The sequence below is a fragment of the Chelonia mydas genome, chromosome 12 (genome assembly GCF_015237465.2).
Source record: "Chelonia mydas isolate rCheMyd1 chromosome 12, rCheMyd1.pri.v2, whole genome shotgun sequence".
NCBI lineage: Eukaryota > Metazoa > Chordata > Testudines > Cheloniidae > Chelonia > Chelonia mydas.
Window position 1 is genome coordinate 22,501,724 of NC_051252.2, and position 20,995 is coordinate 22,522,718.

Sequence of the window (20,995 nt, forward strand, 5' to 3'; positions counted from 1 at the left end):
TGGCAGTCATTGGACAAGCTTGTCTGAGTATACCTCCCGAGATAACTGGATTCTCTACAATGGTGGGCAGAAAATAGCAATGATGTCAGGGTGTTCCCTTGCCTATCCTCTGCCAGCCAGGCATGTAGTCACTGATGCCGTCACAATAGGTTGGGGAGCATATCTAGGGACATAAAAGATTCAGGGTTTGTGGTTGGAACAAGAGGCTTCTTCTCACATCAACATACTGGCGTTTCGAGCTATTTTCAGTTCCTGTTGAGCCTGTTGGGATCAGATCGGGGAGCAGCAGTACACGTTCTTACCAACAATATCACTGCAGTGTATAATGTGAACAAACAAGGAGGAGCCTTCTCCAGCCAGCTTTGTCGAGAATTAATGAAGCTTTGCATTTTTTGCCTCAAAGAAGATGTGCACAGCTTCTCACTTACCAGAGTCTCAGAACTAGTTGGTGGATGATCTGAGTAGGACCATGAGCGGTCTCTGAAGAGCAGCATGGTCAGGGAATGAGGCACCCTGTTGGTCAACCCATTTGCAACAAAAGGCAACCAGAAAAATAATCTACTAGGACTATCTATTTGGCCAAGTGGAAGTGTTTTCCATATAGTCAATAGCTAAAGGAATTCAACTGATGTTAGCTCATGTTCAGGACATTGTGGATTATTTGTTAAATTTGAAGTCCTTGGCTTTGGCTCTTAGTGACTGCGATCTCAGCGTTCCAAGGGAGGCCAGTGTTCTCAAACTCCCATGATAGTGAGATTTCTCAGGTAGACTGTATACCTGTTTCCACCTATGAAGAAAGGGGTCCAATTGTGGGACCTCAGTACTATGCTGACTAACCTCAACGGTCCTCTATTTGAGCCAATACCAACTTGCTCATTGTCTCTGCTTTTCCAGCAAACCGCCTTTCTTATTGCTATAACTTCTGAAAGGATAGTTAGCAAAATGTAAGCACTTCTGGCAGGGCTGCCATGTACTCAGTTCTTCAGAGGCAAAGTGACCTTGAGGCCACATCTAAAGTTTTTTGTCCAAAGTAGTTTTGCAGTTTCACCTTAACCAAGTTATTCCCTGTATTCTTTCCTAAGCCACACCTTGAATGCAGATGAACAGCAGCTTCATATGTTGGGTTGAGAGCGTGCTTGGTGTTCTGTCTGGGAAGAACTGTATTATTTAGTTTCTTACCTTAGGCTTTTGAGGATCGGATGAAAGGTCAGCTGGTGTCTGACAGATTTCCAGATGGATTACTGTCTGCGTTACCACGGCTTATGAAGTGGCTCAAACCACTCCCCCACAGACTTTATGGGCTCATTCCACAGGGCTCAAGCAACGTCGATAACTTTCTTCAGCAATATTTCAGTTTTGGACATTTGCAGGACTGCTACATAATCTTCCATGTATATGTTTGCCAAACGTTATGTGATGCAAATCTGGGGAAGTCAGTTCTGCAGTCCTTGTTCAAATAGACTCTGAGCCCCACTTTCTATCACTACTGCTTGTGGTTCACCTGAGTATAATACACATCTGCAACCTCTTAGAGGAAAAAACAGTTATTTACTGGTACTGTTACTGTTTTTTGAGATGTGGCTGCAGATGTGTATTTCATGACCCACCCTTTCTGCATCAGCATTTCCAGCTTTGGGTTCCGATGTGAAGGTAGTGAGGAGAGTCGGGGCACCACCCCCTGTGTATAGTCATGGGAGGGGCTACTCAGCCAGAGAGCATGAGCGTTGCTTTGATGGGTACTGCTAAGTAAAGTTCTCTGGCTTTGATTCACTGGGCACACCTAAGTGGAATACATGTCTGCATCCACATCTCAAAGAAGGCTAACAGCTCAGGTATACGTAAATAATTCTTTTTTTCTTGGCATACTGCTCTTAGTTACTTTGGTTGTTGCGTTCCCACCACATCCCTCCCATCACTCCATTCCTGACGTGCACCTGAGGTGGGGAGAGGGATTGGGTGGCGTAGGGCCACCTATTGTGGCTCTAATCACCCAAGAATTGCCCTTCAGCAGGGGGCAGGATCCTTTGCTGTCCCTTTAGGACAATTTTTCAGCCATTTTGTCCTGCCAGACCAGGAGCCAAAGATTGAGACCATGGACTGTATAAAAATGGTTTGAAAAGATTAATAATTGCTATTAATCGCAAACAAAATGGCCCAATTTTATGATTACTGTAATGTTTTAATTGATGATATAGTATTTTTGAAAATAGAAAACATTACAAATCAAAGATGAATGTTAACTCTTTTCTTCTAAAATATAGGTGAAGTGATTGTAACTACACCACACAGCCTTTTGAGACTGCTTGAACACCATAGCTTATTATTTCTTAGACTTTGTCATCTTGTTTTTGATGAAGTTGATAACTTGTTCTCTGAAGCTAGCAAACAAGTGAGTATGGTATACATTCAGATAATACATTACTTCAGTAATATATGACTTTAAAGCCTTTAAAGGGGGTGGGGAACAGGGTATAAATATGAAATTTGTATAAAAATAAAAATTACATCCCATGATGTAATGCCCAAGTGTGGCATGAATTTAAAAAACAACCACCCCTGGATGTGAAGACATATTACATGGTTTAAAAGAAAGAAACAAAACCTACTTTTGCTGCTAAATCTCCACCGATTTTGAACAATGGGTTTCTTTTTCAGATAAAGCAAATGCTGATGTGGCTTTCTCCCCACACCTCTCTCCCTTCCCTTTCACCTCCATCTTATTCTGGCTGTTCCTCACTACTCTCAGAAGCGTTATGGGAGACCCTCCACTCCCCCAAAGATCAGCTGCTTTTTCAGTGTGGTGGCTACTGTCTCTGAAGAGTAGAAAAGGAAATACCTAATTTATGGGACTAGCATGATGTCCTCTTCTTAAGTAGACTACTTTCACCCCTGCTAAAAGGACCCCTCTCCAGTAATTGTTCCATTGAGGTCTCTTCTTTGGATTATGACTGGCAGGCCCCTCAGTCTTCATGGTATGCCCCTCAGTCTTCCTGGCATGCAAGGCAGAAATGAGTTCAACCAGACATTACCACACACTAAATTCAGGAGGTCCAAAAATTTCTGTTAGGAAACCTAAGCTTTTTTACAGATAAATTTGTGAATTTGTCTTTTGAAAGACATGTAGAAGAGTCCCTGGCTTCTACTCCCTTTTAGAATTCCAGTTTCAGGGGACTTAATTGTTGCCTCTTATACCTCTCAACTTTCTCCCACCCCAGTATTCTCCACGAAAGTATGAGTTCCCTCTTCTGGCGGCTAGATGAAAGGGTAGACAAAGGATAGCTATTATGAACTTAACGGTGCAAAACTCAAGAGTCTTCTATCTTAATTATCTCCTAGAAGCAGGCCCTTATACCCTGTCAATATGCATGGTTGTTTGTTTTTTTTCCCCAGCTCTTTATAGGAGGGGAAGTGTTTTCCAGGCAGAGGAGCCTTTTAAACTTCCTATGAGCAGACTTAACCTTAAAGTTGTTCTTTGGAACTGGCAATATTGGTCATTGTTCTTGCTCAACAAAGCAGGATCCCCAGAAAGAGACTCTTGCAGGGTGTGAGCCTGTCTTCCTATGTTTGTATTGAAGGAATTGTGGAGTTCTCATAGTATCCAGATGCTAATCTCTCTTTAAGGCTAGTATACCAGAAGGTGCTATGAGGTGAGGAGGTCATTTCTCTGCTTAGGTCCTGCTGTGACTGAGGCTTCTTTAGTCAGAAGTTTTCAATGGAAGTGGAAGGCAGTATATCTTTAAAAGGTCTCTGTGATAGAAAGATGGCAGAGAGTTTCAAGAAAGAAAATAGCTTTTAGCGTGGCTTAGCCAATTCTTGAGTTTTCTGCACATAGACTTCTTTGGTACCTAATTACAGATGTACAAGCAAGGTATCCTTAGTGGGTCCATGTATCAAAGACGATTGGGATTGCCTTTGCCTACTATTAAAATTGTTCTATATATTTCTAGACTTCATAAGTTTATATCCTTTAAAAATATCATCTCATAATTCCCACTTTTGGTTGGGATCTTAATGTGTGACATGTTAGTACTTTCTAGCCCTTAAATTTCTGGCCTTCTGAAGTACTGTCTGTTGGACATGAACCTTTCCCTCATTTTCTATTCAAACTGCCACTGCTGGCAGTGGGCTGACCTGGGCATCATTGTGAACAGCTCAGTGAATTGAATGTAGATGAAAAAAGCAAAGAAAGTGTTAGGATCCATAGGGAAGTGGACGGAGAATATCACAAGAAAAGTGATAATGCCAGGTATGGCCTCAGAATATTGTGTGCCGTATTTGATACCTTATCTCAAAAAAGATATTTCCACAATATGTGGTGGGAAAAAGTTATGATACCCTTGTATTTTCTTGATTCTGAGGTGTCACTAGGGGTACATTATTGTTCTGTACTGCCAGAATGGAGGACAGACTTTTCTGATAAAATGTTGACAACCTTGGCTGCTCAGAAGCATCTTTTTCCACTCAAGGAATCATGGTCCTGATGGAAATTGGGAGTGGTAACACTTGGGGTATTTCATCTATTTTTTACACCGTAGTATTATAAGTGTTTCATATTGTGAAAGGTATTGGAATGTGTCTGCACCAGTTTAAATGTCAAAGTTAGTCAAGTGAAAGTGAAGGGTCCCAAGTTGTCCCCGCTCCCTAAAAAAGCACTGAATTATATGGACATGTTTTTCCCTGTCTCAAATTCAGGTTGTTTCAGCACTGGCCTATTTTGTCTCCTGTGTGGGTTTTCCTGTGGTAGCAGCATGCCCCAAGCTCACTTTACTTCACCACTGTGATATTGCATATGCATTCTCTTGTCTAGCCTCCGGGTGGCTCCCTCCACCTTGCTAATTACTTGTTCTTGTCCACTATTAACTATCTCCCTACTAGAACTTCTGTGTTTGCTGAGCCATGTCTTTGGGTTTTTCAGACCCTTCTGGAGTGTTACTTGCCACTCTGTCTTGGCCTCCACGTTCCCCAGACCCCAGTAGCTCCTTCTGTCAAGGTCATCGTCTTCTCAGTAGCTTTCTCTGAACGGACCCTCTTACGGTCTTTTTTTGTTTTTCGTCGAAGGAGGACCCTATGAGGTGCTGCCCTGGACAGCTCTTTAACTTCTGGAGACCACCACAGACCCAGATTCCTACCGTGGTGTAGATACATATCACCGTTGCTAAACACTGTTTGGTGGTCCTGGAGAGTAACGTGAAGCTTTTTCTTCAATAAGCAATAGCTTTTTTATTAACAGGGTTTTAGAAGGTGTCTCAAGGATAGACTGTAGCAGAGCCACACTGGTTCTTTCCCATTTTTGAAGCTATCCTTTTTGAAGCAGACCTTTTATTGACAGTTGCTTCTTCAGTAGGATTTGTCTTAGGTTTGGATAAACCATTCTTTTGAGTCCTTGGGAGAAGTATTGCTTAAATTTTAAAGGGACACCAATTTGAAGACTAATCAGTTTCATCAAATGAATTTGGAATAATTTCACGTCTCTGAATTATAAAGGTGTCTTAGTTTTATGGACTTCATGGACTAGTACATGTGTACTAGAAACTTGAAAAGAGTTGATTCATCTCGCCACACAGACTTTTGTGTGGTAGTAATAGTTCGTCCTGTAATATCAAAGGATGCCTTTTTCTAACAAGATTCTCCAAGTGGCTCACTAAAGTAAGCCTTCCACTTAGCTTACTGTTTGCTACATCTGTTATCTGTATTGATTATGGGCTTGTGTACACAGTGCATTAGTCTGCACCAGAGGAGAGCAAATTTTAGTGCTCACTAGCGTGTTGCGCACTATCTGTCCCATGTGGACCCTGCTGGTGTACACTAAATGAGTGCTAATGAGTGCTAATGTAGTCTCAACACACACTTGGAAACTTTTAGTGTATGTCAGTAGGGTCCACATGGGACAGTTAATGCATGACATGCTAGTTGCGCACTAGAATTTACTTCCCTCTGGTGTGGACTAAGGCATTGTGTAGACAAGCCCTATTCCTGTTTATAGGCTGAGAGAAGAGGGACTTACTACTAGGCAGAATTATTCACTGGTAATATTTTGTCTTTGTACTCTCTTCTGACATACTAAATATTCACTTTCCCCTCTGTTTCAAGATGCTGCTTTACCCAGTATTTGTACTATAAAAAATAGCCCTTCTTGCTTTGGAAGTATCTAACAGGGAAGAAGTGGATTGGCTGGTGCTTATATATGAATAACAATTCTTTTGCTTTCTTGCTTGATCAATGCTGCCTCCCCTGACTTTTTCTGATCATAGAATAGAACAAAAGAAAACTTGCCAAAAAGAAATTCATACTCCTGTTTTATAGATATTTACTATATTAGAGTATTACAAGAAAACAATTACTGTTGAAGAGCGGGAATCAGCACCACATCAAATTGTTGCTGTTGGAAATCATTGGAATAAACATATAGAACATTTAACAAGAGAGTTCATGAGTGATCCTTACATTGTGATAACAGCTATGGAAGAAGCTTCCATATATGGAAATGTGCAACAGGTAAAAACCCACAGATTATGCTGTTCTTCCAGGTTAAAGTTGTATAGTGGGATTCTTTACCTTATATTTAGTGACAGTTTGCATTACATTGACAGGTTATGTATGCACATGTATCTATTTTCGTTTGCTCAAAAATAGGAAAACATTCTATAGTTTTACCATAGTAGGATGTAGAAAAGATAACAAGGGAAGTTTTTATTTTAGAAATGGTAACAGAAGACTATATGCAAAAATGTGTATGTTCAGTGTTGAATTTGAGATTTTAATAGTACAAAGTCTGTAGATGGATTGTTTAAAATTTCTACAGCTGTGCTTTATTGGGGCTACGTGCTACAGATAAGGTCTTTCATTATTATTTATGACTTAAAAGTTTCAGTTAGGGTAACTTTATTCTTCTAGCCGAAATTCCCCCTGCACTTTCAGTTGTATGTAGTATTCACTTCCTATTTTCTAACTTTTGTTTGTTCTGTTTTATTTATTTAGATATGACACATGGGGGAGGAAATGTCTATCCAGAGCGCTAGACACCCTTAACATAATTTTAAAAATACAATATCATAATATCAGCTTTCCCCAACGCAAATAACCAACAGTGACATTAAATCAAACAGTATCTCAAGATATTTACTAGGGTTGTCAATTTAATTGTAGTTAATTCATGCGATTAACTCAAAAAAATAATCATAATTAAAAAAAGTAATCATGATTAATCTCAGTTTTAACTGCACAGTTAAACAAGAGAATGCCAATTGAAATTTATTAAATATTTTGGATGTTTTTTCTACATTTTCATATATATTCTGTTGTAATTGAAATCAGTGTATATTTTATTACAAATATTTGCACTGTAAAAACAATAAAAGAAATAGTATTTTTCAGTTCACCTCATACAAGTACTGTAGTGCAATCTTTGTCTTGAAAGTGCAACGTGCAAATGTAGATTTTTTTTTGTTACATAACTGCACTCAAAAACAAAACAATGTAAACTTCAGAGCCTACAAGTCCACTCAGTCCTACTTCGTGTTCAGCCAATCACTAAGACAAACAAGTTTGTTTACATTTACAGGAGATAATGCTGCCCTCTTCTTGTTTATAGTGTCACCAGAAAGTGAGATCAGTTATTTACGTTGCACTTTTGTAGCTGGCATTGCAAGGTATTTATGTGCCAGATATGCTAAATATTCGTATGCCCGTTCATGCTTTCGCCACCATTCCAGAGGACATGCTTCCATGCTGATGATGCTTGTTTAAAAAAAAAAAAAAAAAAAAAAAAAAAAAAGCGTTAATTAAATTTGTGTCTTTACTCCTTGGGGGAGAATTGTATGTACCCTGCTCTGTTTTACCTGCATTTTGCCATATATTTCATGTTGTAGCAGTCGTGGATTATGACTCAGCACACGTTTTTGATTTTAAGAACACTTTCAATGCAGATTTGACAAACGCAAAGAAGATACCAATGTGAGATTTCTAAAAATAGTTACAGCACTTGACCCAAGGTTTAAGAATCTGCAGTGCCTTCCAAAATCTGAGAGGGATGAGGTGTGGAGCATGCTTTCAGAAGTCTTAAAAGAGCAACACTCCCTGATGCGGAAACTACAGAACTCGAACCATCAAAAAAGAAAATCAGCCGCCTACTGGTGGCATCTGACTCAGATAATGAAAATGAACATGTCAGTCTGTACTGCTTTGGATTGTTATCGAGCAGAACCCATCATCAGCATGGACACGTGTCCTCTGGAAGGGTGTTTGAAGCATGAAAGGACACATGAGTCTTTAGCACATCTGGCACGTAAATATCTTGCGATGCTGGCTATAACAATGTCATGAGAACACCTGTTCTCCCTCTTAGGTGATATTGTAAACAAGAAGCAGAGAACATTAGCTCTTGCATTGTAATCAGATTTGTTTGTCTGTGCAATTAGCTGAACAAGAAGTAGGACTGAGTGGACTTGAAGACTCTAAAATTTTACCTTGTTTTATTTTTGAATGCAGGTTATTTTGTACATAATTCTACATTTATAAGTCCAACTTCCATGCTAGAGATTGTACTACAGTACTTGTATTAGGTGAATTGAAAAGTACTTTTTCTTTTGTTTTTTTACAGTGCAAATACTTGTAATAAAATAAATATAAAGTGAGCATTTGTACACTTTGTATTCTGTGTTGTAATTGAAATTAATATATTTGAAAATGTAGTGTACATTCAAAAATATTTAAAATAAATGGTATTCTGTTGTTATTTAACAGTGCGACTAATCGTGATTAATTTTTTTAATTGCTTGACAGCCCTAATATTTACAAATACCAGCAGTTATCCATAACCTGTTCCCCAAAAACCTGGATGAAAAGATGGGCATTGCAGGCATTGAAAGTCAGCAAACTTGGGATTTTTTGGATCAAGGCGAATGTGAATTTTAAAGTTGAGGAGAAGAGAATGAAGAAGAGAATGTCTGCTAGTAGCTCCCTCTTTTATACTGAATGTCTGCTAGTAGCTCCAGAGCCTCTGCTGACTGTCACTGCATATTGTTATGTGGGGTTATGCAAGGTGCAGTTCTGTCCCAGCTTTGGTTTCATTTCAGGGAAGGAGCTGGCGTACTTCAAGTGCTTTCTAGGTTTAGAGGTAATATTAATTTTTGATTTTAAATATAGGAAATGTCACTTGAATCAGTAATATCTCCAAAACCATAATGCATTCTAAGTGTACCTTCTGTATATGAATAGAAGTGATGTTTGTATAGCCTGTGCACAGTTGCGACAATTGGAATGAGCTGAGGTGTTCTTACTTACAGTTTGTAGATCGGAACATTTTGAGGATATCAAGCAACTATTGTACATAGTATAGATATGCCTTAATTGTGTGTAAAAGAATGCATTATCTGTATAGTTACATAAATAGGTACGATACAGAGGTTTCATTGGCATTAATTTTGGAGGTTAATTAATAGAAGGGCAGGTACGGTGGTCAAAGGTGCATGATAAATCAATTTATCACATGCATATTGCCTTCGATTATGTGGGTGGGTTGTGGCTGTGTGTCCACCACATATGTATTTATCATGGCAATATTGCTACTAGCTAAACCATCTTATTTACAACAACTCTAGGATTAGATAGGTGCAGCTTCATAACTAGTATTGATTTATGCTTTTTGATTCAGGTAGCATTAGTGCAATATATAAATGCACAAAATGCTCTGAGAGAGAACAGATATATAACAAAATTTTTGTATGTTACGAGCTGCTTTGTTGTACTTGACTTTATTTTGTCACTTTTATTAGGTGGTGCAACTTTGCTTGAACTGTGAGAGAACCTCTGTATTACTCCAGATACTGGATTTTACTCCCAGTAAAACTCAAAAGACCCTGATTTTCACTAATTCTGTGGATGAAACAGAAATGGTCTATAAAGTGAGTACTACAAATATTTAACTGTTAACCTATAATGTATGTACTGATATGGAATGTGTTTTAAGTAGCAAGGTACAATAAGCTATAATAATATTGTCTTGGCTTCTGAGCAGAGAGGAAGCGTTTGGACTTCTGGAATGGGTTTTTTCACTTCGGGAGAGAAATGATACTCTCTCTCCTCGGTTCCTTTGCTCAAACTTTCCAAAGCCTTTTTTAGCCATTTATAAAGTATAGTGGAGATTTCCTAACACTGTCACATAATATCATGTTTTTAGTTGCAAAGGTTTGGCAAAGCTATAAGCCATTCAGGATGAAATTTTCTATGGTGGATCTCACTGAGGTTGACACTTTTTTTTTTAATGTAAGTTTTAGCAAAAGTTGTTTCCAAGAATGAATTCTGAGAAAGCGTTTGGTTCTGTTTTGCCCATGTTCAGTTCTTACAACCATTTCACTGAGACTCCACACAAAAATTTGGCTATGTTAAATCTCTGAAAATTGCAATTTATACATACTCAGTAGGAGTTTGCTAGAGGCTGGCTGGCAGAAAATTTCTCCAAAGATTGTGTCTGCACTGAGTGTGTGTTGCATCTCCACATTATTTCAGTGTGCCAACTGGACTTTCAAGCAGATCTTTCCTGCAATTTTTCCTGGACTGAGTGTGGCATCAGTTACCAGAATTCAGAGCTCTCAGTGCACCTTTTGCTGTCGCCCAAGCATCATGAAGGAGGAGGACACAAGCTAACTTGCTCAAGTGAAAAGGGGTGGAGGTGGCAGAGGTAGGCTACGGGATACGTACTGTAGGAGCTGAGTGGGACAAGGACAGATTTGAAGGTATAGGGGCAGTGGTAGCTTGGGGATAGGCAACATGCTGGGGTAGACAAAGCATAAGAATTGATAGCCACACCCCTTCCAAAACCTTAACTAGAACCCAGGATCCCTAAATACTGAGAAATATTAGGCTGTGAACATGTCAGTTTGGGCCCCTAGAATTAGTGGACAATTTTGACCTTAATTTGGAAGTCCCCATTCTGTAAAATGAGTATAATACTATTTTACCTCACAGGGGAGTTGTAAAGGTAAATTGATTGATGTTTGTGCTGCACTCAGAGGCTATTGTGGGAAGCATAATAGAAAAGCCTATAAGGAAATAAATACTGTATTCAAAGCAGGGTTTGTGTGGCAGTGGTAAATGCAGTCTGGGGCCAAACAGTGAATGTGTATAAGAAGACACATTGAATAAGCTACCCTGTTAGTGATAGTACTGTCTTCTAGTGCACCTAATGAGGCAGGGCCATGTAGTATGTGATCATGGAATTAAAAATATACAAAAGTATGTAAAGGAGGAGTACAAAGGAATATCACAAGCATGTAGGGACAAATTCAGAAAGTCTAAGGCACAAAGTGAGTTCTATGTGTATAGCTATCCAACATCTTGACAGATGAAAGGAAACACGACAAAGTCAGTCAGTGGCGTTTGACAGTAGTGTGGGAGAAGAGCCCCATGTGCATATGGCAGACCTCCCCAGAGTGGCGACAGGTCCACTCGCAAGATGGAGGTCGGAGTACACTCTGCTTCTTGGCTTGCCTGTGACTCAGCCTGGGCTCTCTGATGGCTCTCCATGATGACTGCTCCAGCCTTGACCCAGCTTCTCCAGACCAAGCAGTTGTGGGCAGGGTTTTCCCAGTTGTCAGGTGGGAATGCTGAATCTCTTGAGACCTTGCTTGACCTTGTCACTGTATTGGAGCTTTGGCCTTCCTCTGCATTGCAGGTAGTACTTTAGTTGGCCAGAGATCACAGCCTTTGGCAGACGATCTTGAGGCATACGCTCCATGTCTCTTAAAGCCTGCGAGCGTCCAGCATAGATTGTAGGCCAGTTCTCTCAAGGATCTCATTGTTAGTGATCCGTTGGTTTCAAGTGACTCCGAGGATTTTTCTGAGACTGTGAAGGTAGAAACTGTTCAAGCGTCACTCCTGCTAGGAGTATGTGACCCAGCTTTTACTGCCATAAAGGAAGGTACTGAGGATACAAGCCTGATAAACGGGCACCTTTGTATTCCCGGTTAGCAGCTTGTTCCAGACATGAGGTAAGTTTGCCAAAGGTGACAAAAGCTTTGCCAATTCTTGCATCAAATTCTCTATCAAGGCTAAATGAGCTAGTTAAAGTTGAGCCAAGATAGCAGAAGTGATCCACGTTGTCCAGAGCTTCATTATTGATGTAGATTTTAGGTGGCTGTTGATGCCCTGTGACTTGACAGCTGTTCTCTTGGTACTGATTACTATGTGAAACTTGATACATTCATCAGAGAACTTGTTTATCATGAGTCCCATGTAACAAGGGACATAAAAAGCAATAAAAAGAGGTTCTATAAATACATTAGGAATAAGAGAAAGACAAAGGAAAGTGTAGGTCCTCTACTTAGTGGGGAAGGAGAGCTAATAATGGACAATATCAAGAAGGCTGAGGTGTTCAATGCCTCTTTTCATTTTTGACTAAAAAAGTAAATTGGGACTGGATACATGAATACAATTGATCTTAATGACAAGAGGGAAGGAAATATTTAGATAAGTAAAAGGTATTCTAGTCAGCAGGGCCTGATGAAATGCATCCTAGGGACCTTAAGTAACTAGCTGAAACAATCTCAGAACCATTAGCAATATCTTTGAGAAATTATGGAAGACGGTAGATGTCCCAGAGGACTGGAGGAGGGCAAACATAGTGCCTATCTTTAAAAAGCTGAACATAGAGGACCCTGAGAATTATCAACCAGTCAGCCTAACTTTGGTACCCAGAAAGATACTGGTACAAATTCTTAAGCAAACATTTTGTTAGCACCTAGAGTATAATAGGGTTATAAGGAATAGGTAACATGAATTTGTCAAGAGCAAATCATGCCAAACCAACCTAATTTCCTCCTCTGACAGGGTTAGTGGATGGGGGAAGCAGTAGATGGGATATGTCTTCATTTTAATAAGGCTTTTGACACGGTCTCACATGATATTTTCATGAGCAAGCAAGGGAAATGTGGTCTAGATCAGGGGTCTCAAACTCAAATGACCAAGAGGGCCACATGAGGACTAGTGCATTGGCCTGCGGGATGCATTACTGACACCCCCCCTCGCTGGCCCCGCCCCACTCCACCCCTTCTATGAGACCCCGCCCCTGCCCTGCCTCTTCCCACCCTTCCCTGCCCCCATTCCAGCCCCCTCCTTGCCCCCAGGGGATGCAGGAGGGGTGTGGGGTGTGGCAGGGAGTTGAGGTGCAGGAGGTGTTCAGGGGGCTCAGGGCAGGGAGTGCAGGAGGTGTGCAGGGTGCGGCAGGGGACACAGGGCAGGGAGTTGGGGTGTGGGGTGCAGGAGGGATGAGGGGTGTGGCAGGGGGTCAGGGTGCTGGGGTACTAGGGGGACATACTGGTGGGGTCCCATGGGAGTATGTCCTGGCTCTGGTACTATTCAGTATCTTCATTAGTGACTTGAATAATGGAATGGAGACTATGCTCATAAAATTTGTGGATGACACCAAGCTGGGAACTGTTGGCGCTTCGGAGGACGGTTAGAATTCAAAATCATCTTGATAAAGTAGATAATTGGTCTGAAATTAACAAGATGACATTCAGTAGAGACGTGCAAAGTACTACACTTAAGGAAAGATCAAAATCACAACTACAAGATGGGGAATAAGTGGCTAGGCAGTAGTTTTGCTGAAAAGAATCTGGGGTTTATAGTGGATCACAAATTGAATATGAGTCAATGATGTGATGCAATTAAGAAAAGGGCTAATATAATTCTGTAGTGTATTAATAGGAGTGTTGCTTGTATGACATGGGAGGTCAGTGTCCTGCTGTACTTGGTACTAGTGAGTTCTTTGAGTGATGGTGCTGTGGGTGCTCCACTTCAGGTGTTCGTGCATCCCTGTGCTCGTAATTGAAGATTTGTGGTAGCTGTGCCCAGTTGAGTCGCACATGTATGGTCCCCCTTTCATGTGACCTCAGGGGGTTATCTGGTGCTGTTCGCCCACCCCCCCCGCTCAGTTCCTTCTCTTCTGCCTTTGGCTTGAGTAAGAGCAGCTAGCAGCACCTCAGTGTCCTTTACTGTTAGCAAGGTTTTCGCGTTAGCCGTAGTTTCTTAGTTGTTATAGTTCGTGTTCTTCCATGTTAATTTTCTTTCTGAGGGCGGGGGGAAATCTTTTCCCCTTAGATTAGAAAGTTAGCTTTCCAGTTGGTGTCAGTTAGAGTAGAAATTTTAGTTTTCCCTCCTGGGGGGGAAACGCTTCTCTGAGGGGAATGCCTGGATCTCTGGTCTTTAAATGCTGCCTCACCTGCAGACTTTCAATACCCATCTCAGACGGGCACTCTGTGTTTGCTGCCTCGGCAAGACACACATTCCTCAAAAGTGCTTGCGCTGTCACAACCTAAAAGTCTGGACCAGGAAAGCAAGAGACCTACAATTCAGACTCCTTCTCAGGGAGAAGTCACTCTGTTCAGCCTCTAAGCCCAAAGCAAGGACACCTTCAGGACAGAGGTCACCCATGGCCCTACCTCCATGGATCAGACTCAACACTACCCGCTAAGAAGGTGGCAAAAAAAAAAAGTGAGTCACCATGCCATCCTGGGAATCAGTCAAGAAACAGCATTCCTCAAATAGGTAAACCCCACTGGCACCGACCGCACCAACCTTTTCTGTGTCCAGAGTTGTGGGACCTTCAGGTACCATGGGTACCAACAGAGCAAAAGACCCCGAGTGGGCTAGCTCTGATACAGGCAGTAAGGGGAAACTGAAACCCCATGCCATCAGCACTTCCGCAGATGATGGTGCCACCTAGTGCTGGCACCACTCACTTGGTGCACAAACCGCACCGACAGTGATGCTGCAACAGTTGGTACCAACCGCTATGACTTCAGTGGTACTAATGCCAGCAACACTGCAGCAATTCCTGTGTCAATAAGACCTCATTATCATCTCGATGCTGGAGCCTCCTATTCTCAGTACCAACATTACTCCAGCATGCTTGGTATTAAGCCACCTCATCACTCTGCCTCGATCTGTTCCCCCATTCTCAAGCGATGAAGAGGATGAAGGGGAAATATACTCCCCACAACATTCTTCCCCCATTCATGCTCTCATCAGACCAGATCCTCTGCACAGGAGATACTCGGCTGAACCTAAGGATCATCACTGGTACGGGCACCCATGGATGCCACCAGTGCCCTTTCCGATAGAGTGGCTGTATTGGAGCCTATGGGTGGCATGTCCCCCACAACACAAACTTGCCAGTCCACCCAGAGTGAGCACACTTCATTCACTCTCACCTTTGGTACTGGATCCACCCGAACCTACAGAACAGGGGGGCTGAAGAAGAGGAAGAATTCTCTTACCAGGAGACGACACTAGCAACCCACTTCTCCTCATCTTCCCTTGACAACTCCATCATGCCACCATCTCCCAATGTGAGAGATGATTTCAAACAATTTCTGGATCTTTATAAGAGAGTTGTGAGCTCACCGAACGTTTCACTAGAAGAAGTCCAGGAAGCATAGCATAAATTCCTAGACATTTTACAGACATTGACCTTGTCCAGAATCGCTGTTCCCATGAACAATGTGATTATGGAACCAGTTAAATCAATCTGGCAGACCCCAGCAACAATCCCACCTACTTGCAAGAGGTCTGATTAAAAAAATATTATGTGCCTGCGAAGGAAATAGTTCCTCTTGCACCCAACGTCAAATTCCTTGGTGGTGGATTCGGTCAGTGAATGGGGCATTCATCACCCCCAAAATATACCATATGGCAGGGATTGGAAGAGACTATTTTTTTGGCCGTAAGGCATACTCTTCTGCCACTCTCTACACCTCAGGATTACGAAGCATTACTCGCCAAGTATGACCACAATAACTACTCCAAACTCTCAGAATTTATTGAATTTATTCCTGAAGAGAGAAAAGAACAATTCAAGTCCATTATTTCAGAAGGACATCTCATCACCAGGAGTGCATTACAGCCCGTCCTGGATTCTGTAGCCAGGTCCGTATCCACTGCAGAAGTGATGCGAAGGGCTTCTTGGTTATATCTTTCTGGATTTCCCAGAGAGGTGCAATCAGTGCTGGAAGATCTGCCATTCGAAGGACCAAAACTCTTTGCAGCCAAAACAGACGAGTCTCTTCACATGCTCAAGGAATCAAGGGCAACACTGAGATCCCTAGGCTTCTATATGCCTGGGACCAAGAAAAGACAGGGTAAATAGTATAACCCTTAGAGATTCCAGTTCACTTCTTATACACAGCCCCACAGACGATATTAACAACAGGGCCGAAAAGAGAGACCTACGGGGAGGCGACAACTCCCACCGCAGTCTGCTACGTCTCAACACCCAGCATCTAGACGGCAAATTCGAGACTTTGGTTGAGAGTCCAAGATCCCCCACTTCTTTTAGTGTTGGAGCCACCGATCATCTCCCAACCATTCAGAGATCGTTTAACTCCTTTTTAACCAATCTGGCAGTCCATAACAACACTACTGCTAGTGCAAGAACTAGAATTAATTGGAGCCTACCTCAGTTCTCGTCAGGTGACGCCCTCTGTACCACAGCAACAATTCCTAACTTTAACCAATCTGATCTCCACAACACTAAAAAGTCTGCAGGTAACTGCCAGGACTTGTCTGCAGCTGTTGGGCCACATAGCTGCCATGACTTTCATTGTCAAGCATGCAAGACTACACATATTGTATCTACAATCCTGGCTCCGGATGACCTTTATCCCACACAGGCACAATATAAACGAACACTTCACAAGGCCAAACAAGATAAAATACTCCCAACTCTGGTGGACACAACCAGACAACGTCTGCATGGGGTGCCTTTTGTACACCACTCCTAGCTTGGGGAGCACATCTGAACTCTCATTCTATCCAGGGCCGTTAAGTCTCTTCTGTACATAAATATTTTAGAACTATGAGCTGTTCACAATGTGTACTCCCACTTCTTACCCATCACCAAAGACAAGACCATATAAGTCCTCACAGACAACTTGGCATTCACATTTTATGTAAAACAGATAAGGGGCGGGGGGAGCACTCTCTCACTCCCTGTACATAGAAGCCATGCAATTTTGGCACTGGTGCATCACACACAATAGCCATATCATAGCATCTTACCTACCTGGATGCCAAAACACCACAGCAAATGCACTAAGCAGGAATTTTTCTCAGGACCGTTAGTGGGAACTGGACACACGTGTGCTACGCAATGTATTCAAGCATTGGGAGTTACCAACAGTAGAGCTTTTTGCAACTGCACAGAACACTCAGTTTTGCTCTCTAGCAGGGCTTGGGCCTTCACTCATTAGGTGATGCCTTTCTTATCAAAAGGGACGCTCCTCTCCTATACCTTTCCCCCCACCCCACTCCTAGTGTGGGTGCTTCACAAGATCAGACTGGAAAAGTCCAAAGTTATCCTGATATTCCCCATGTGGCCTCAACAAACCTGGTTCCCTTACACAGGCAACCTTAATTTTGCGACATCTTCACTTCTGAGTGTTTGACTTTGAAACCTCAACACACTTTTCCAAGGGAGTTTTTGTATGTAATTTCATTTACAGTATGTACATAGTTTCTGTTTCAAAAAATGACTAAAAATAGCAAAAGCACAAGAACACTTATCCACATATAGCATTCCTTTCTGAGCTCCAGCAAAACATTTTTATCTTCATATTTCCAGCCAAGTAGCTTTGGTTTGTCTCATTCCCCAAGAACATTAAAACCCTTGTTTAAGGTTTCAGCTTGACAGTCACTCAGTCAGAATTCTCAGGTATCAGTCAAAAATCATATCCCCTAGGCCAGTGCAGTCCACCTGTCATTGCGTGGCTTCACAGGTTTTATTACATTTGAAAATAACCTCTACATTTGAGACAAAATAACGGTGTGGCAATTGTAATCCACTCAAGGATCTTAATCACTTAATCATAATCTCTATCTTCGTGAAATTTGGAGGTATAAAGTAGCTTGTAACGCTTTATGTAGTTGAGATAGGACATTTCAAATAGGTGACTTTTCAGTTAATTGTTCTCTTATTTTTGCCACCTTAGTTTCATGTTCGACTGCTAGTAAGTGTTTTAAGCCATGTGTGCCAAATCAGTTGAAAAATATTTTAAGTGGAATACTGTTACCAAAAATGTTGAAACAGAATTTTGTAGTACAGGTTGAAGTGGAATACTAATTCAAGAGGACACCTTTTTAAAAATTGATTATTTCAGTTATTAAAAACGTGCTATTTAAAGAGATCCATTTTCCCGATTGAATCATTTGGCCTCTGGCAGCTGGCACTATTAGTCATTTGTTTTATTAGTGTCTAGACAGAAAATTACTTGGCACATCTGTGCCTTGAGGTATCAAAAAGTAGCAGTGTGTTCCTTTTGACTCAGTAGAGTTTGAAAGGAAAAAATCTGAATGTGTAATAATAAATTACAGATAAAAACAGTAGCATTTATTTCAATATGTTATGCATCTCATGAGCATTAATATATCTGAAAAATTGTTAACATATTAGTAGCAGAAAATCCTGTACATGCACAGGATGCAATTTTTGAATACTTTTGATAATTTATTTGAGAGATTTTTTTTCTAGCTCTAATCAGAATGGAGGACTAAGTCCATAGAAAGTTGAAATCTTCTGTAGAAGCTATTTTTGGGTTACCCATGCACTCAAAAACCATCAGACATTTTAGTTGGTAAGACAACTCATTTCTTCACAAAAACACTTAAATAGAATTCTGAGCATTTTTATATCAGAGGATTGACTTTAAATAAGAAAAACACCACATTTATTTTAATAAACAAAAAGCCTGTTTACCTAAAAATATTAAACTAAAGAATGATTGAAGTTAAAAAAGTTACAAAGCAGAATTATTTCTAAATAGAAGATTTTGTGGGTACCCCTTCTACATATGACCCCAGGAGGTATGTAATATACCAGTAGCACAAGAACATTTTGTTTCAGCTAGAGTAATAATTGGTAATCAGTTTTCATTTGTGTAGTATATTTCTGGAAAAACTCATAACTCTTTTATGTTTCATCATTAGGCAGTGGAGAGTAGTTCCATATTCTGCTTGAAAGTACACAAACAAATTGAATTTCATTTCAAATATGCCGTAGAGCAATGGAAAAAAAAATTTAGTTCTGGCACCCATGTTGTGTTAGGTAAGTACATTCCTTTTTGAGTTTGTTATTTAAAATTTTTTGGGGTCTTTGCTGTAACATTGTTTTTAAAGAATATGTCTCTAGACAGTGGTATTTCACAGTTGTTGACTCTATATAAGAACTCATGGATAAATGTTTAATTTACTTATGTTACTAAAATGAGAAAGCAGCTTAAGAATGCCACTAAAAGTTTCATTTGCCAATTCTTGGCTATATGTCACTTTCTGTGTGTGGATCATGCACCACTCTAAATACTCATTGCTAGGTTATGCCAGTTTTTCTACAGGAGGCAGCTGGCTCTGAATTTTGGCAATCTGGTGTGGATTAGTAACTCAGATAAAAGCTGCCTCATTTTCAGTGAAGCTAACTCAAGCTAGGGAAGTTCTTTGGTAGAGTCACAACTTGGGGCCAGGAGGAACTCTTCTTCCCTTTGTCCCTTTTGTTCCACTGCTGGACAACTTTTTATAGTGTACTTATTCTTATTGTCTTAAAGTTGAAGTCTTTTTCCCTGCGTTTTTAGAGCAGTCGTCTTAGCCATTTATGTATTACAAAATTTTCATAGTGGTCTATGCTGAGCCTGGTTGCCAGTGCTCATACAAAAGCTTGTCCTTTGATCTCCTGGCTTGCATCTGGGCTTCAGTGGTTTTCTTCCCACTTTATTTTAACAGAGGGAAAAATCAGTCATTTGGACATCAAGCAATTTGACAGTCAGAATCCTATGCATTCTCGAAAGCACACCTTTGAAAATAAAGGATTACAAAGCTATATTTTCATATACTCGGGAAGATAATTTACTGTGTGGCTTCATTAAGACAAGTAAAGATTAATTGGTAAAATGTCTTGTCAACTATACCTGTAAAATGGGATGAATATCCTTGCTTTTCTTCTACTCTGAAAACAGTATCTTCCTTTTTAATCACAGTGAACATTTCCAAACACATTCTCTTTCTGCTTAATGGTTCTGGAGTCCTGCAAGACAGAAAGTGTTTTTATAAGAGATTTGTATTTGGCATTTGCTGGCTTCCAAGAACAATGTAGTCTCTTCCAGGGTGATGCTTTCACGACTAAAATTTCGATATCAAAAGTCTTGTAAAATCATTTAAGTATCTGATACTTGCTGCGGTGTGACTTGCTTTTCCCAATAAATCTTTGTCAGTAGTGCACTGGCCACATGAATTGGAACTGACTTCCATCTAGATCAGGGGTGGGCAAACTTCTTGGCCCAAGGGCCACATCAGGGTTACAAAAGTATATGGAGGGCCGGGTAGGGAAGGCTGTCTCTCCCCAAACAGCCTGGCCCCTACCCTTTATCCGCCCCCTCCCACTTCCTGCCCCCGACTGCCCCCTCTCGGGACTCCATCACCTATCCTACTGCCCCTTCTCCCTGTCCCCTGGCTGGCCCGCCTATCCAACTGCCCCCCAGGTCCTTGTCTCCTAACTGCCCCGACCCCTATCCACACCCACTCCCCCTAACAGACCCCCTGGGACTCACACACCTATCCAGCCCCCCCGTTCCCTGACCGACCCCCTGCCCTTGAACATCCGCCCCATCCAACTGCTCCCTGTCCTCTGGCTGCCCCCCGGGACCTCCCGCTCTCTTACCATACTGGAGCTAGCCATGCTGCTGCGCTCCTGAGGCTGTGGGGGAGGGGAACAGTGGGGGAAGGGCCGGGGGCTAGCCTCCCCGTCCAGGAGCTGAGCGGCCGGACAGGACGATCCTGCGGGCCGTAGTTTGCCCACCTCTGATCTAGGTTGACTCTTTCTCCAGTGTCTTTTATGGCAGTTGAGGGATCCGTAGTAAAGACACTTGGAAACTCCTCATAGTTTTTGAGAGGATCTTGCCTCATAGCAACCAGGATATCAGAATTCAACAATCCAGGTTCAGATATTAGGTTCATG

The 20,995-nt window shown here is 41.4% G+C and overlaps 1 protein-coding gene across 6 annotated transcripts in view; it reads left to right on the plus strand.

Annotated features, from left to right (window-relative positions):
* The window catches only part of TDRD12 (tudor domain containing 12), a 121,018-nt gene that overhangs the window by 44,236 nt on the left and 55,787 nt on the right, over nt 1–20,995 (plus strand). For all 6 annotated transcript variants that reach the window (XM_043526345.1, XM_037877966.2, XM_043526343.1 and 3 more), the window contains 4 exons: nt 2,262–2,389; nt 6,304–6,495; nt 9,774–9,902; nt 18,979–19,096. In XM_043526345.1, the coding sequence (XP_043382280.1) occupies nt 2,262–2,389; nt 6,304–6,495; nt 9,774–9,902; nt 18,979–19,096 (567 nt within the window). The remainder of the gene's footprint in view (nt 1–2,261; nt 2,390–6,303; nt 6,496–9,773; nt 9,903–18,978; nt 19,097–20,995) is intronic.